This window comes from Mirounga leonina, unplaced genomic scaffold, assembly GCF_011800145.1.
Source record: "Mirounga leonina isolate KUSES-001 unplaced genomic scaffold, KU_Mleo_1.0 Mir_200, whole genome shotgun sequence".
Classification (NCBI taxonomy): domain Eukaryota; kingdom Metazoa; phylum Chordata; class Mammalia; order Carnivora; family Phocidae; genus Mirounga; species Mirounga leonina.
The window spans coordinates 3,696,362-3,713,928 of NW_023270503.1; the positions used below are offsets into that span (position 1 = coordinate 3,696,362).

General features: G+C 36.9%; 1 protein-coding gene across 1 annotated transcript in view; it reads right to left on the bottom strand.

Moving 5' to 3' along the window:
- The window catches only part of EFCAB5 (EF-hand calcium binding domain 5), a 195,141-nt gene that overhangs the window by 126,207 nt on the left and 51,367 nt on the right, over nucleotides 1-17,567 (bottom strand). The window contains exon 5 of the mRNA XM_035027657.1: nucleotides 7,255-7,831. Within this exon, the coding sequence (XP_034883548.1) occupies nucleotides 7,255-7,831 (577 nt within the window). The remainder of the gene's footprint in view (nucleotides 1-7,254; nucleotides 7,832-17,567) is intronic.

The window sequence follows — 17,567 nt, forward strand, 5'->3', positions numbered from 1 at the left end:
AAAGAAAGAAAGAAAGAAAGAAAGAAAGAAAGAAAGAAAGAAAGAAAAGAAAAGAAAAGAAAGAAAGAAAAGAAAGAAAGAAAGAAAAACTAGGGCTCTTATCAAGCTTCAAATGACTCTAAATATTCAAACTCCCAATTCAAGAAGTGAGACAAACTAACCGTCTTGTGTCATGTTATTTGCTGGCAATGAAACCTAGACCAGAGTCCTGGTGTGCCTATTACTATTCTTATTACAGATATTGATAAATGCCTACTTTTATGTACTGATTGAGATTTACATATCCCTAATAGGAGGAAGTATATATCAATATATTGATTTACAGCCTTGACATCAGTTCCCAAATTTTAAGTATTTTTGTGGCAGTAGATCTAAATACAAATCTAATTTATTGCTCTGCAAGAACAGATGGTGAACAGAAATGTTCTTTAAGCTATTTATTAAATTTAATGACACTGCTCCCTATTGCTGTTCGAACTTTTCACTAGTACTAAAACTCCTTTAATTTGGTTTCTCTACATAATTGGTTTTGAAGCTTTTTTTTAGGGTGCATAATAACCTCCTGTGGAACTTGTTCTCAATTCATGCCTAAAGGTTCTGATTCAGAAGATCTGAGGAAGAAGCTAGGAATCTGCACTTCTAACCAAGCATACAGGTAATCCTGATGTCATTCGTAGGCAACCACACTCTGAGAAAGACTGTTTCAACTGAAAATTAAAATTCCATGTCCACATATAAAATAGAACAAAAGAAGAGTTCTGTACATATCTCTTACTTTATTCTAGTGGTACATATGTACCTAATTTCAAAAGAATTGTTATTCTAGGGGTGCCTGGGTGGCTCAGTGAAGCGTCTGCCTTCGGTTCAGGTCATGATCCCAGGGTTCTGGGATCAAGCCCCGTATCGGGATCCCGCTCAGCGGGGAGCCTGCTTCTCCCTCTCCCACTCCCCCTGCTTGTGTTCCCTCTCTCACGTCTCTCTCTCTCAAATAAATAAATAAAATCTTAAAAAAAAAAAAAAAAAGAATTGCTATTCTAAACCTTCTGATTAGTTGCTTACCCTATAGGAAGAACACAAAAAGAAATCACAAAGAATTTCAGGTTCTTTTATAAATTTTAGTATAAGTATTCATGCCAGAAGATATTAGAAGGAAAGTATGAAGATTCAGGAAGAGCATCAGACATTCAAAGTATCTTATTTTTGTTTTGTTTTGTTTTGGTTTTTGGTTTTTGGTTTTTGGTTTTAAGATCTGGAACAGACCTAGATGTTATCTAGACTAGGGCTTAGGGCCCAAACTGACCTGCTACCTGGTATTATACCGCTCAACAGCTAAGATTGGCTGTTACATTTTAAAATAGTTTTTAAAGGGGCGCCTGGGTGGTTCAGTCGTTAAGCGTCTGCCTTCGGCTCAGGTCATGATCCCAGAGTCCTGGGATCGAGCCCCGCATCGGGCTCCCTGCTCCACGGGAAGCCTGCTTCTCCCTCTCCCACTCCCCCTGCTTGTGTTCCCTCTCTTGCTGTGTCTCTCTCTTCAAATAAATAAATAAAATCTCTAAAAAAATAAATAAAATAAAATAGTTTTTAAAAATCAAAATAAGAATAATATTTTGTGGCATGGTAGAAAATCTATGACACATTTCAGTATTCATAAGTAAAATGTTATTAGAACACAGCCATGCTTATTCATTTACATATTGTGTATAACTACTTTTGTAATACAACAGCAAAATTGAGTAGCTGTGACTCAATTTTCCAGGAAAAAAACCTTTAATTTTTATGTAATCAAGTTTAGCAATATTTTCATGATTTTTAGTCATGGTTAAAAAGGCTTTTCTCTGGTAATAAAGGAACTTAATCCCTGGTTTCTCCCAGTTGTTGCATGGTTTCATTTATCATATACACATACTTAGAAGGATATGTTTTATGGACAAAAAATCTGCAAATAAATCTAGTAGCTCTTTTATTGGGATTGTTGGTATTATTATTTTGAAGCTATTATGTAAATTGTAGGATAAGACAAGTAATTGTCAATCTTGTTAGGAGCCAAGATTTTCAGAAAAAAAAAAAAAGAGAGATACAAATATAGAATCAAGGAATTAGGTAAAAAACCTGAAACACTGTATTTGATCTGAAATTATCAATATTTACTCATTTTTTAAAAAAATTAGATTTGTTAGTCCTGAAAGAGCCTAGAAGCAATGATAATACAATATTTATGAGCATTACTAGCTCCCAGATGAGTGATTTCCATCAAAAGGAACTAAGAATCCTTTTTAAAAAATATACAAAGTTTTCAAAGACTAAAGGAGTAAGGTTGGAAGAACACAGGAGCCAAAGTTGGGTCAAGTTGAGGATCAAAAAGAAAGTAATTATAATGGATTAAAATACATTGAATATATATTCAAGATGGCTTCAAGGGTGAATTCTACCGAACATTTAAAGAAGAGTTAAAGAATATCCAATGGGAAAAGGACTATCTCTTCAACAAATGGTGTTGGGAAACCTGGACAGCAACATGCAAAAGAATGAAACTGAACTAAGTTCCTACACCATGCACAAAAACAAACTCAAAATGGATGAAAGACCTAAATGTGAGACCTGAAACCATAAAAATCTTAGAAGAGAGCACAGGCAGTAACTTCTCTGACATTTGCTGTAGCAGCTTCTTTCTAGATATGTCTCCTGAAGCAAGGAAAACAAAAGAAAAAAAATACACTATTGGGACTACATCAAAATAAAAAGCTTCTGCACAGCGAAGGAAATGATCAACATATCTAAAAGGCAACCTACGGAATGGAAGAAGATATTTGCAAATGACATACCCAATAAAGGGTTAGTATCCAAACTACATAAAGAAGTGATACAACTCAATACCCCAAACCCAAATATTTCAATTACAAAATGGGCAGAAGACATGAACAGACATTTCTCCAAAGAAGACATCCAGATGGCCAACAGACACATGAAAAGATGCTCAACATCACTCATCATCAGGGAAATGCAAATCAAAACTACAATGAGATATCACCTCACACCCGTCAGAATGGCTAAAATCAACAACAAGAAACAACAGGTGTTGGCAGGATGTGGAGAAAGGGGAACCCTTGTGCACCACTGGTGGGAATGTAAACTGGAGCAGCCACTGAGGAAAACAGTATGGAGGGTCCTCAAAAAGTTAAAAATAGAACTACCCTATGATCCAGCAATCACGCTACTGGATATTTACCCAAAGAATACAAAAACACTAATTCAAAGGGATGCATGTACCCCAATGTTTATAGCAGCATTATTTAAAATAGCCAAACTATGGAAGCAGCCCAAGTGTCCATCGATAGATGAATGGATAAAGAATATGTGGTATAGGGGTGCCTGGGTGGCTTAGTCATTAAGCATCTGCCTTTGGATCAATCCCAGGGTTCTGGGATTGAGCCCCGCATCGGGCTCCCTGCTCAGTGGGAAGCCTGCTTCTCCCTCTCCCGCTCCCCCTGCTTGTGTTCCCTCTCTTGCTGTGTCTCTCTCTGTCAAATAAATAAATAAAATCTTTAAAAAAAAAAAGAATACATGGTGTATATACAATGGAATATTCTTCAGCCATAAAAAGGAATGCAATCTTGCTATTTGCAATGACATGGATAGAGCAAGAGAGTATAATGCTAAGCAAAATAAGTCAGAGAAAGACAAATACCATATGATCTCACTCATATGTGGAATTTAAGAAACAAAACAAACGAGCAAAGGAAAAAAGAGAGAGAGACAAACCAAGAAACAGACTCTTAACTATAGAGAACAAACTAATGGTTACCAGAGAGGAGGTAGGTGTGTGGGTGGGGGAAATAGGGGAAGAGGATTAAAGAATACATTTACCACGATGAAATAATAAAATAAAATAAAATAAACTTAAAAAATCATTCTACAATATAGAAATTAGGCACATTTTTCTTTTCTTTCTTCTTCTTTTTTTTTTTTAGAGTTGTGGGAGGGACAGAGAGAATCTTAAGCAGGCTCCACGCCCAGCGTGGAGCCCAAGGCCAGGCTTGATCTCAGGACCCTGAGATCATGACTTGAGCCAAAATCAAGAGTCAGACACTTAACTAACTGAGCCACCCAGGCATCCAGCACATTTTTTCTAATGTAATAAAATATATATTTTTCAGATCCAAATAAAGTAGAGTTATGGTATTAATATATAGTTTTTAAAAACTGCTCATGATGAGGCAATAATACAAGAAATCATCCCTACTAAAGTCATAAACAAGACAGGGATGTCCATATCATCACAATTATTTAACATTCTATTGGAAGTAATAGCCAGCCAATGTAACTAGGTAAGAGGAAGATATTGCAAGCATTAAAATTGAAAATGAATAAGGAAAACTCCTATTACTTGCAGATAATAAGGTTTCCTTGCTAGAAAATCTAAATAATCAACTAAAATTTTTCTATAAACAGGGGCACCTTGGTGGCTCAGTTGGTTAAGCATCCAACTCTTGGTTTTGGCTCAGGTCATGATCTCACGGTTGTGGATCAAGCCCCATGTTGGGCACCACACTCAGTGAGGAATCTGCTTCCTTCTGCCCCTCCCCATTCATATGCATGCTCTCTCTCTTTCTCTCTCAAATAAATAAATAAATCTTTTAATAAAAATAAAAAATAAACTTTTTCTATTAATGATGGAACTCAGTAAGGTAGCAGAGTACAAAAATTTACAGAAATTAATAGCTTTCATGTATTCAAACTACATATAGATAGAAAATGTAATGAAAGAAGAAAGTCCCATTTACAATGGCAATAAAAAAATAATAAAATACCTAGTAATACACCTAACAAGAGATGCAAGCTTAAATGAAAAAAACTTTACGACAACAATGATCGATACAAAATAAGAGGAATAAATGGAAAGACATGTGTTCTCAGATAGAAACACTTGTCATTAAAGATGTTGATTTTCCCTAAGTTAAAAAATAAATTTAAACGGAGTTCAATAAAAATTCCTACAAGGTTTGTTTTGTTGTTCTCCTTTTTTTTTCAAGTAGATGAATCAATCCTAAAGTTCATATTAAAAAGCAAAAACACGGGGCTCCTGGGTGGCTTAGTTGGTTAAGCGTCTGCCTTCAGCTCAGGTCATGATCCTGGGGTCCTGGAATCAAGCCCCCTGTAGGACTTCCTGCTCAGCGGGGAGTCTGCTTCACCCTCTCCCTCTGTATGCATGCTCTCTCTCTATCTCTCTCAAGTAAATAAATAAAATCTTAAAAAAAAAAGAAGTAAAAACACCAGAATAAAAGAGTAAATAGTGAGGACCAGCACAGTCAGAATTATTGAAATACAGATTTTCCTCAACTTATGATAGGGGTACGCTCCAATAAACCCATCATAAATTGAAAATATCCTAAGTAGAAAAAGAATTTAATACACCCAACCTACCCAACATCATAGTTCTGTCGAGCCCACTTTAAATGTGTTCAGAACACTTAAGTTAGTTTACAGTTGAGCAAAATCATCTAACAAACACCTATTTATAAAGTGTAGACTATCTCATGTAACTGACTGAAAACTACTGAAAGTGAAAAACAGAATGGTTGTATGTGTACAGAATCGTTTTAAGGGTATGGGTTATTTACCTTCATGACTGTGTGGCTGACTGGGAGCTGTAGCTCATTGCCACTGCCCAGCATCACAGGAGAGCATCATACGGCATATTGCTAGTCCAGGAAAAGATCAAAATTCAAAATTCAAAGTATGATTTCTACTGAACACATACCACTTCCACACCAACATAAAGTCAAAAAATCAGTAAGTGGATGAAGGGGGGGAAATCGGAGGAGGAGATGAACCATGAGAGACGATGGACTCTGAGAAACAAACTGAGGGTTCTAGAGGGGCGGGGGTTGGGGGGATGGGTTAGCCTGGTGATGGGTATTGAGGAGGGCACATTCTGCATGGAGCACTGGGTGTTATGCACAAACAATGAATCATGGAACACTTCATCTAAAACTAATGATGTAATGTATGGTGATTAACATAACATAATTTAAAAAAAGTCTCAGTGACTAAAGCAGCACAGTGTGGTGCATGAACAGGGAGATAATCAATGGGATAGGAAAGAAAAATGCAGAAATACACTCCAAAATATATAGGAATTTAGTAATAAGGTTTCAAGCAGTGGGGCAAAATAGACTATTTGACAATTGTCGTTGGGATCACCATATAGACATTTTTGAAAAGGAAAAAGTTGGATTCGTATTTTATATCTTACGCTAGGATAAATTCCAAATGGATCAATACTTAAAATGGGAATTAAAATAATAAAAATTTCAGAAAAAAAACATGGGAGGATGCTTTTACTACCTGAAAATAACAATGGCTTGAAATCCAGAAGTCATAAAATGAAAGTAAATAAATTCAACCACATAGAAATAAAATATCTTCTGCATGACAAGATATAAATAGCAAGTAAAAAACAGAAGAAAATATTTGTAACTCAGTCAGATGGTCTTATATAAAAATAAGAAAATTTAGCATCTATATTTGCATTTGCTTCTGTATGTATAAAGAAACTGGAAAAATTCACTGAAAATGAAGAACAGTCATTGTTTATGGCAGAGGTGGAGTACTGGGTAGATGGAGGATAAGAATGGGAGAGGAACTTTTCATTGTATAACTCCTTATACGTTTTGACTTTTGAACCAAGTGAATATATTGCCTATCTGAAAAGTTAAATTTTCAGAAAGTCTCTACTCTTATATAGCTTACTTTCCAGTGCAGGGAGACAGATATTAAGCGAATAAATATACACTTTGGATCATAGTGAGATAACTAAATCCATGAATTCAAGGACCTTGTTTAATATGCTTCATTAATCTTTATAGTGCCTTTTATTTTATTTATTTTATTTTTATTTTTTTAAAGATTTTATTTATTTATTTGAGACAGAGAGAATGAGAGAGACAGAGAGCATGAGAGGGAGGAGGGTCAGAGGGAGAAGCAGACTCCTCGCTGCGCAGGGAGCCCAATGCGGGACTCGATCCCAGGACTCCAGGATCATGACCTGAGCCGAGGGCAGTCGCCCAACCAACTGAGCCACCCAGGCGCCCTTCATAGTGCCTTTTAAATAGTGAAACACATACTAGCAGCTCAATAAATACTTTCTGAATAATTACAAAATTATTGAAGTCCTGTTTGTATGATTATGTCATTGTTCTACTTGCTTTCAATATAAGGACCTAGATCATCAATTCAAAATATAAAAAATTGTACCTGTTGCCAGTAGTGTCGGGAACATGTATCTTCAGGGCTTCTGTGACATCCCTCATCACCCTTTGATAACCAGACATTCCTGAGTCTTTGATATAATAAGGATTGTTTCTCATTAAGTATTCCCCCAAATGATTAATTGGGTTAAACTTGGTTGTATTATCAACCTCTGCCCGAAGCTTCTTCTTTTCCACTTGCATTAACATTTTTTCCACTCCAGGAACTAAGGTAGGCAGAAGTTTGTCAAGCAAATATGCACGAGTGTTCAGTGTCATGTTTTCAGCATTAAACCACTCTTTGGCCAAATTATCCCTAGAGAGTTTTTTTTCAGCCTTTTTTTCTAGTTCTTTCTTCAGATTGTCCTTATCTATTATTTTCTGCTGCATTGCCTGGGCTCTTGCTTCCAATCTTTCGAAAAAATTTTTCTTCCATGGCTGTTCTAGCTTTGAGTTCAGTGCAGTTGGATCTAAATTGAAAATCACTTTTGCAGGTTTTCTAACCACCAAAGTCTTTGAGACTCTAGTGTTAGAGTCCTTTATTGAACAAATTGAGGTTTTTGTCTGCTCTTCCAGGTGTATTTCTGAGGAGGAAAAAAAGTGCAATGTAAGAAATATTAGAAGTAGATTTTAATCTATGTTACTTTAGAATATTATTAGAAAAAAAGTTTTTTATATCCATTTACATGGTGTATTCAAACACAGCTGAAAGTAACAGAAAATCAGATAACAGTGACTTTCACCCTAAGGACATTGATTGTTGACTTAATCAGAAGTCATTCAGCAGCTCACTGTTTTTCATTAAGTACCTAGCCTGTTTCTATTGTTCTTTATTCATTTTTTGTGCTTGTACCTGAGGATTATAAGGTAGCTATTGCAGCTCCCAGCATCACTTCCTTCCAGGAAAAGAGAATTGAGAACAAATGGGTTTTCTCTTCTTGTGGTTCTACTTTATTATATAAGAAGAGAATGTCCCAGACTCCCTGCTCCAAAATTTTCCTTTATATTTCATTGGCCTTATTAAGTTGCATGTGTATCCCTAGACCAATAACTGGTCAAGGAAAAAGGGATTTTTTATTTTTAAAGATTTTATTTATTTGACAGAGAGAGAGATAGCGAGAACAGGAACACAAGCAGGGGGAGTGGGAGAGGGAGAAGCAGGCTTCCTGCTGAGCGGGGAGCCCGATGCAGGGCTCGATCCCAGGACCCTGGGATCACGACCTGAGCCAAAGGCAGACGCTTAACGACTGAGCCACCCAGGCGCCCAGAAAAAGGGATTATTATGAATAGTTTTGACTAATTATAATTTATTCCTTCATGCCAGGGTTTAGAATAAGTTCCTGACATCAAGTGATTTCTATCTGCTGCAAAATTGAGGCTCAGTTGGCAGACAAAAAGGTGAGGAAATGTCTGCTGAGTAGGCAGTGAAGAGACTCTACCACACATATATATTTAAATATATTTCTTTCCACTCTCATATTTCCAGTCTCTTTCAGGTTTTCATTTTAAAAATGCAGTATTGAGATATTAGACCAAGATAGTGGAGTGAGAACAGGCACTTATATTCCCTACCTATCAAAATCTCTATAAATGACAAAAAAGGGTGTGTGTGTGTGTGTGTGTGTGTGCGTGTGGTGTTAACATAAACATAAGAAAACTGGCAATCATGAAAGGGGTCTTCAGTAGTCAGAAATTTTGAAGGTCTCTGAAAAATGCAAGGAAGGTAGAATTAGATGATTGAGGAAACTATAGGACTAAAAAAATACAGGAGAAGATCACTATGAAATTTGGGAGCAGCTTTGAGGCACCCCAAGTTTAAAGGATGTACATGTGGGTAGCAGGGGAATGATTGATCATTTGTGTACCTTCATCCCCATTTGAGCTAAACATTAGGCATCAGAGGTGTTCACCCCACACTGAGACAAGAGGGTTTGGGCTAGAGAGGCAGGGTAATGCCTCCACACAAAGAGAAAATGAATTGCTGACAGACTTCACTGTCTGTACACCTTATGCCTCCTCCATAATCACTGGCAGCAATGTACAGAAAATAGAAACTCCAGCTACAGAAAAGCAAACAGGGATTCCCAAATGCAAATATAAGTACACATAAAAGTATCACTAAATATTTAAAGAAAACTACCTTCATGACTAAATCCAACAAATACAATAATTAATATTACCCAAGGAAATACCATTAATAAATGCAAGGAGTCTCCAAAAGAATTGTAATTAATATCCTCAGAGCAGAGAAGTCAGAAGAAATAAAAAGAATGTTATGAATGTTATTTAAAAATACAATTAAGAGATCTTGGACACCTAGTGCTCAGATCTTGATTTCTAGTATCATTCTCCAATTTTTAAAAATCAGGACACACTGTTGGAGAAATGACTGATTCTAGGACTGGAGAAGGAAATACTAAATGAGGCTAGAGTATCTTGTAGTGCCAGAAAGTAAAGAAGTGCTCGAAAACAAACAGACAGACAGACAAACACTACAATGATTGGGGTATGGCAAAGGCACACAGCAGCTAACTGAAAGAGCTCTTAACAGCCAAAAGTGGAACAATTTGAGCAATGTAATAAAATAGTATTGGATTCTAAACCAAGTATAAAATAAATATCCCTAAGTCTTTACTGATATATGCAAATAAATGGGGGGAAAACAGACAAATCTCCTGGGCAGAAGTATTCCAAATAATTTAGGTAGATACTCTGCCTTCCAGGAGGTAGAGCATAATAACTCTTCTTCTTTTTTTTTTTTTAAGATTTATTTTTTTATTTTTATTATATATTTTTAAAAGATTTTTATTTATTTATTTGACACAGAGAGAGAGACAGTGAGAAAGGGAACACAAGCAGGGGGAGTGGTAGAGGGAGAAGCAGACTCCCTGCTTAGGGTTAGGGTTAGGGTTAGGGTTAGGTCAGGATCCCAGGACCCTGGGATCATGACCTGAGCTGAAGGCAGACGCTTAACAACTGAGCCACCCAGGCACCCCTTATTTATTTGAAAGAGAGAGAGAAAGGGGAGGAGGGGTGAGGGAGAGAGAGAATCTGGAGCAGACTCCTGGCTGAGCACAGAGCCCAACACGGGGCTTCATCCCACAACCCTGAGATCATGACTTGAGCCAAAACCAAGAGTCAGATGCTTAACTGACTGAGCCACCCAGGTGCCCTAAGTCTCTTCCTCTTAATTATAGGCTGTGCACAGTGACTTCTTCCCAAAAGTACAATATGGAAAAGGGGGAAAAATAATAACTTTTCAGTGGACAAACCTAACAAAAACTATCTCAGCCAGATGATCAAGATTAATTAACATCAACAATGGAAAGTCATGTTGATAGCATATATAGTATGCTAGACAGGATATAAGAACAGCACTTAACATCTGTAGTCTTACTCCCCAAAATCCATAACCCCATCTAATCATAATTTCAAGATGAGACAAATCCCAATTAAGGACATTCTACAAAAATACCTGGTAACACTGCCTAGCATTGTCAAGGTCATCAAAAACAAGGAAATCTTAGAAACTGTCAGAGAAAAGAAAACTCTAAACAGACATGGCAATTAAATATAAAATGGTATCCTGGAACAGTAAGAGGACACTAGATAAAAACTAAGGAAATCTGGGGTGCCTCGGTGGCTCAGCTGGTTAAGCGACTGACTCTTGGTTTCAGCTGAGATTGTGATTTCAGGGTCATGAGATGGAGTCCCATGTCGGGCTCCACTCTCAGTGTGGACTCGGCTTGAGATTCTCTCTCCCTCTCCCTATCTCCACTCTCTGCCCCTCCCTCCACTTGTGAGCTCTCTTGTTCTCTTAAATAAAATCTTAAAAAAACAAAACAAAGGAAATCTGGATAAAATACTTTAGCCCATATAGCTCATTAATTGTGACAAATGTACCACACTAATACAAGGTATTAATAATAGGCATAACTGGATGTGGGATAAAGAGGAACTCTATTATTTCCTTCAATGTTTTTGTAAATTTGGAAGTATTCTAAAAATAAAAGTTTATTTTATTTTATTTATTTTTTTTAAATAAAAGTTTATTTTAAAAAAGAAACTCAAGAAACCAAAAAAGAAAGAGAGAAATCCCTTGGAAATGAAAAAGAATTATTGCCGTCAACAAAACCATCAATTACATTGCCTTGAAGATCAGAAAATACTGAACAACTAACCAGCAAGCTGGAAGACCAGGCCAAAGCAGATAAAAAGGGCAAAGGAAATAAGAGAATGGAGGATAGATCCAGAACTTTTAATATTCATCTTATACAAATGTTAAATGGAGTGAACCAAGAGTGTAGACGTAAGGAAATATTCGAAGAGATAATGCAAGAAAATCTTTTAGTATTGAAGAAAGATACAAATCTTGAGCTTTAAAAGGCTTACCAAATGCACTTTCTGTTTGGGATGATGAAAAACTTCTGGAACTAGACAGTGGTGGTGGTTGAACAACATTGTGAATTTACTTAATGACACTGAATTGTGCACTTCAACATAGTTTAAATGGTAAATTGTATATTATGTGCATTTTCCACAATTTTTTAAAAAAAGAACCAAATAACTAATGCAAGATACATGATTAAAATACAAAAAAAATAGTTCTTTAAGGAAGATGAGGTCAGACCTATAGCAGAGCTCTGGACACACACCTCCAGCTCCTGACTCACCACTGTTCACTTTCTTGGAGGAACAAGTCCGTCAGAAAGCTTGCCTCGTCCATGGCTTTTAAGGACACCAGGAAGACACCCATGGAACAAGAGGTGGTGATTCACCAAATTAGAATTACTCTAACCAACCACAATGTAAAAATCTTTGGAGAAAGTATGTGCTGCCTTACTTGATCAGAGGCAAAAAAGTAAAGAATCGCAAAGTGAAAGGACCAGTTTGGATGCCTACCAAGACTCTGAGAATCAATATAAGAAAAACTCCTTGCGGTGAAGGTTCTAAGACTTAGGGATCATTTTCAGATAAGGATCCACAAGCGACTCATTGATTTGCACAGTCCTTCTGAGATTGTTAAGCACATTACTTCCATCAGTATTGAGCCAAAAGTTGAGGTTGAAGTCTTGCAGATGCTTAAATCAACCTTTTAAATAAATTGATTATCAGGACACCTGGGTGGCTCACTCGGTTGAGCCGCTGCCTTCGGCTGGGGTCATGATCCCAGCATCCTGGGATGAGCCCCGTGTCTGGCTCCCTGATCAGTGGGGAGCCTGCTTCTTCCTCTGCCTGCAGCTCCTCCTGCTTGTGCTCTCTCTCTCTGACAAATAAATAAAATAAAATAAAATAAAAAGTAAATAGATTATCAGTTGTTAAAAAAATCTAACTATATATAGAGAGATATCCTAGTTATTAGCAATAACTGATTAAAAATATAATTTTTCAAAGTTTCTTTCTATAATAGCAACAAAATTGGAAAAGATCTAGAGATAAACCAAACAAAAATGTGTTAAGACCAATATGGAAAAAACCATAAAACTTTTGGTACTGGCAGAAGGGTAGACATATGTAAATGTAATAGAATTGAAACTACAGAACTAAACCCATATATCCATGACCAACTAATTTTTGACAAAAGTGCCAAGATCATTCAATGGGGAAAAAATTGTCTCTTCAGCAAATGGTGCTATAAAAACTGGATATCCACATGGGAAAAAATGAAGTTGGACTTCTACCTCACATCATAGACAAAAATTAACTATCTCTAATAGACATATAGAAACACTCTACCCAACAACAATAGAATTCACATTCTTCTCAAATGCACATGGGATATCCTTCAGATAGATCATATGTTAGGCCACAAAATAAATCTCAATAAATTTGAAAACATAGATATCACATAAAGTATCTTGTTGACCAAAACAGGATGAAGTTAGAAATCAGTAACAAGAAAAACTGGAAAATTCACAAATCTGTGATACTTTAAACACACACACACTCTTTTTTTTTAAAGATTTTATTTATTTGACAGAGAGAGACACAGCGAGAGAGGGAACACAAGCAGGGGGAGTGGGAGAGGGAGAAGCAGGCTTCCTGCAGAGCAGGGAGCCCAATGTGGGGCTCGATCCCAGGACCCTGGGATCATGACCCAAGCCGAAGGCAGACGCTTAATGACTGAGCCACCCAGGCGCCCCTAAACACACACACACTCTTAAACACCAATGAACCAAAGAAGAAATCACAAGGGAAATAGAAAATTCTTAGAGATGAATGAAAATGAAAATACAACATACTGAAACTTATGGGATACTGTGAAAGTAGTGCTCAGAAGGAAACTTAGAGCCATGACTACATTAAAAAAAGAAGACCTCAAATCAATAACTAACTTCACATCTTTTTTTAAAGATTTATTTATTTATTTATTTATTTATTTATTTATTTATTTATTTATTTATTTAAGAGAAAGAGTGCACGGGAAGGCACGCACATACATGAGCGAGTTGGGGGAGGGGCAGAGGAAGAGACTCCCCAAGCAGACTCCCTGCTGAGCTTGGAGCCCAGCTCACAACTCATGAGATCATGACCTGAGTCAAACCCAAGAGTCAGAGGCTCCACTGACTGAGCCACCCAGGTGCTGCAAACCTAACTTCACATCTTAATGCACTAAAAAAAGAAGAGCAAAATAAACTCAGAACTGAAGCAGAAGGAAGGCAGCAGAAGGAAGGAAATAATAAAGATTAGAATGGAGATAAACAAAATAGAGAATAGAAAAAAAGTAGAGAAAATCAATAAAATCAAAAGTTAGTTTTTTAAAAAGGTCAACTAATTGACAAACCTTTAGCTAGACTAAAGAAAAAGAAAAGATATGAATAACTAAAATAAGAAATGAAAGTGAGAACATTACCACCAGTCTCACAGAGATATAAAGAATAACCTAGAATAAGTGGACGAATTCCTTGAAACACAAAAATTATCTAAACTGACTCAAAAAGAAACAGAAAATCTCAACAGACCTATAGTAAGTAAAGAGATTGAATCAGTAATCAAAATCCTCCCAGCAAAGAAAAGTCCTGGACTGGATGGCGTCAACAGTGCAATCAAACATTTAAAGAATTAAAATCAGGGGTCCCTGGCTGGCTCAGTCAGGAGTATGGAGTGTGTGATTCTTGGTCTCTGGGTTGTGAGCTTGAGCCCCACGTTGGGTGTACAGATTACTTAAAAAATATATATATATTTTTTTAAATAAAATAAACATAAAATAAAATCAAATCAATCCTTACCAAGCTCTTCCCAAAGAATTGAAGGGGACGGAATGGTTTCTAACTCATTCTATGAGGCCAGCATTATTCTGATACCAAAAGCAGATAAAGACACCACAAGAAAATTCCAGACCAATATTCTTTTTGAATACAGATGCAAAAATCCTCAACAAGATATTAGCAAATCAAATCCAAGAGCATAGTCATAGGATTATTTACCATGATCAAGTGAGATTTATCCCAGAAATGCAATTGTGATCCAACATAAGACAATCAATCAGGGTAATTAATCACATTAATACAATGAAGGAAAAAAAACACATAATCACCTCAACTGATGTAGAAAAGGTATTTGACAGAATCCAACACCATTTCATGATTTTAAAAAAAACCTCCTCAGAAAACTAGAAACAGAGAGGAAATTCCTCAGAATGATAAATGATATTTATTTAAAACCCCAGTTAACATCATACTTAGTGGTGAAAGACTGAAAACTTTCTCCTTAAGATTAGAAAAAAGACAAGGATACACACTTTTTAAATTTTAATTTAATTTTATTATGTTATGTTAATCACCATACATTACATCATTAGTTTTTGATGCAGTGTTCCATGACTCGTTTGCATATAAAACCCAGTGCTCTATTCAATACTTGCCCTCTTTAATACCCGTCACCAGGCTAACCCATCCCCCCCCAGAACCTTCAGCTTGTTTCTCAGAGTTCATAGTCTCTCATGGTTCGTCTCCCCCTCTGATTTGCCCCCCTTCATTTTTCCTGTCCTACTATCTTTTTTTTTTTTTTTTTTAACATATAATGTATTACTCGTTTCAGAGGTACAGGTCTGTGATTCAACAGTCTTATACAATTCCCAGCACTCACCATAGCACATACCCTCCCCAATGTCTATCACCCAGCCACCCCATCCCTTCCACCCCTGACCACTCCAGCAACCCTCAGTTTGTTTCCTGAGATTAAGAATTCCTCATACCAGTGAGATCATATGATACATGTCTTTCTCTGATTGACTTATTTCACTTAGCATAATACCCTCTAGTTCTATCCACGTCATTGCAAATGGCAAGATTTCATTCCTTTTGATGGCTGCATAATATTCCATTGTATATATATATACCACATCTTTTTTATCCATTCATCTGTTGATGGACATCTTGGCTCTTCCCATAGTTTGGCTATTGTGGACATTGCTGCTATAAACATCGGGGTGCACGTACCCCTTCAGATCACTACATTTGTTATCTTTGGGGTAGTGCAATTGCTGGGTCGTAGGGTAGCTCTATTTTCAACTTTTTGAGGAACCTCCATACTGTTTTCCAGAGTGGCTGCACCAGCTTGCATTCCCACCAACAGTGTAGGAGGGTTCCCCTTTCTCTGCATCCTCGCCAACATCTGTCGTTTCCTGACTTGTTAATTTTAGCCATTCTGACTGGTGTGAGGTGGTATCTCACTGAGGTTTTGATTTGGATTTCCCTGATGCCGAGCGATATTGAGCACTTTTTCATGTGTCTGTTGGCCATTTGGATGTCTTCTTTGGAAAAATGTCTGTTCATGTCTTCTGCCCATTTCTTGATTGGATTCTTTGTTCTTTGGGTGTTGAGTTTGATAAGTTCTTTATAGATTTTGGATACTAGCCCTTTATCTGATATGTCATTTGCAAATATCTTCTCCCATTCTGTTGGTTGTCTTTTGCTTTTGTTGACTGTTTCCTTTGTTGTGCAAAAGCTTTTTATCTTGATGAAGTCCCAATAGTTCATTTTTGCCCTTGCTTCCCTTGCCTTTGGCGATGTTTCTAGGAAGAAGCTGCTGTGGCTGAGGTCGAAGAGGTTGCTGCCTGTGTTCTCCTTTAGGATTTTGATGGACTCCTGTCTCACATTGAGGTCTTTCAACCATTTGGAGTCTATTTTTGTGTGTGGTGTAAGGAAATGGTCCAGTTTCATTCTTCTGCATGTGGCTGTCCAATTTTCCCAACACCATTTGTTGAAGAGACTGTCTTTTTTTCCACTGGACATTCTTTCCTCCTTTGTCAAAGATTAGTTGACCATAGAGTTGAGGGTCCATTTCTGGGCTCTCTATTCTGTTCCATTGATCTATGTGTCTGTTTTTGTGCCAGTACCATACTGTCTTGATGATTAAAGCTTTGTAATAGAACTTGAAGTCCGGAATTGTGATGCCACCAGCTTTGCTTTTCCTTTTCAACATTCCTCTGGCTATGCGGGGTCTTTTCTGATTCCATATGAATTTTAGGATTATTTGTTCCATTTCTTTGAAAAATCTTGATGGTATTTTGATAGGGATTGCATTAAATGTGTAGATTGCTCTAGGTAGCATTGACATCTTCACAATATTTGTTCTTCCAGTCCATGAGCATGGAGCGTTTTTCCATTTCTTTGTGTCTTCCTCAATTTCTTTCATGAGTATTTTATAGTTTTTGGAGTACAGATTCATTGCCTCTTTGGTTAGATTTATTCCTAGGTATCTTACGGTTTTGGGTGCAGTTGTAAATGGGATCGACTCCTTAATTTCTCTTTCTTCTGTCTTGTTGTTGGTGTATAGGAATGCCACTGACTTCTGTGCATTGATTTTATACCCTGCCACTTTACTGAATTCCTGTATGAGTTCTAGCACTTTTGGGGTGGAGTCTTTTGGGTTTTCCACATAAAGTATCATATCATCTGCAAAGAGTGAGAGCTTGACTTCTTCTTTGCCGATTTGGATGCCTTTTATTTCTTTTTGTTGTCTGATTGCTGTGGCTAGGACTTCTAATACTATGTTGAATAGCAGTGGTGATAGTGGACATCCCTGCCGCGTTCCTGACCTTAGGGGGAAAGCTCTCAGTTTTCCCCATTGAGAATGATATTCACTGTGGGTTTTTCATAGATGGCTTTTATGATATTGAGGTATGTACCCTCTATCCCTATACTCCACACTTTCACAGCTGTTATTCAACATTGTATTGGAAGTTCTAGCCATAAATATTAGAAAAGAAAAAGAAATTAAAAAGCATCCAAATCAGAAAAAAAAAACCCTATATTTATAGGTGACATATCCTATATATAGAATATCTTGAATAACTCACAAGAAAGCTACTAGAGC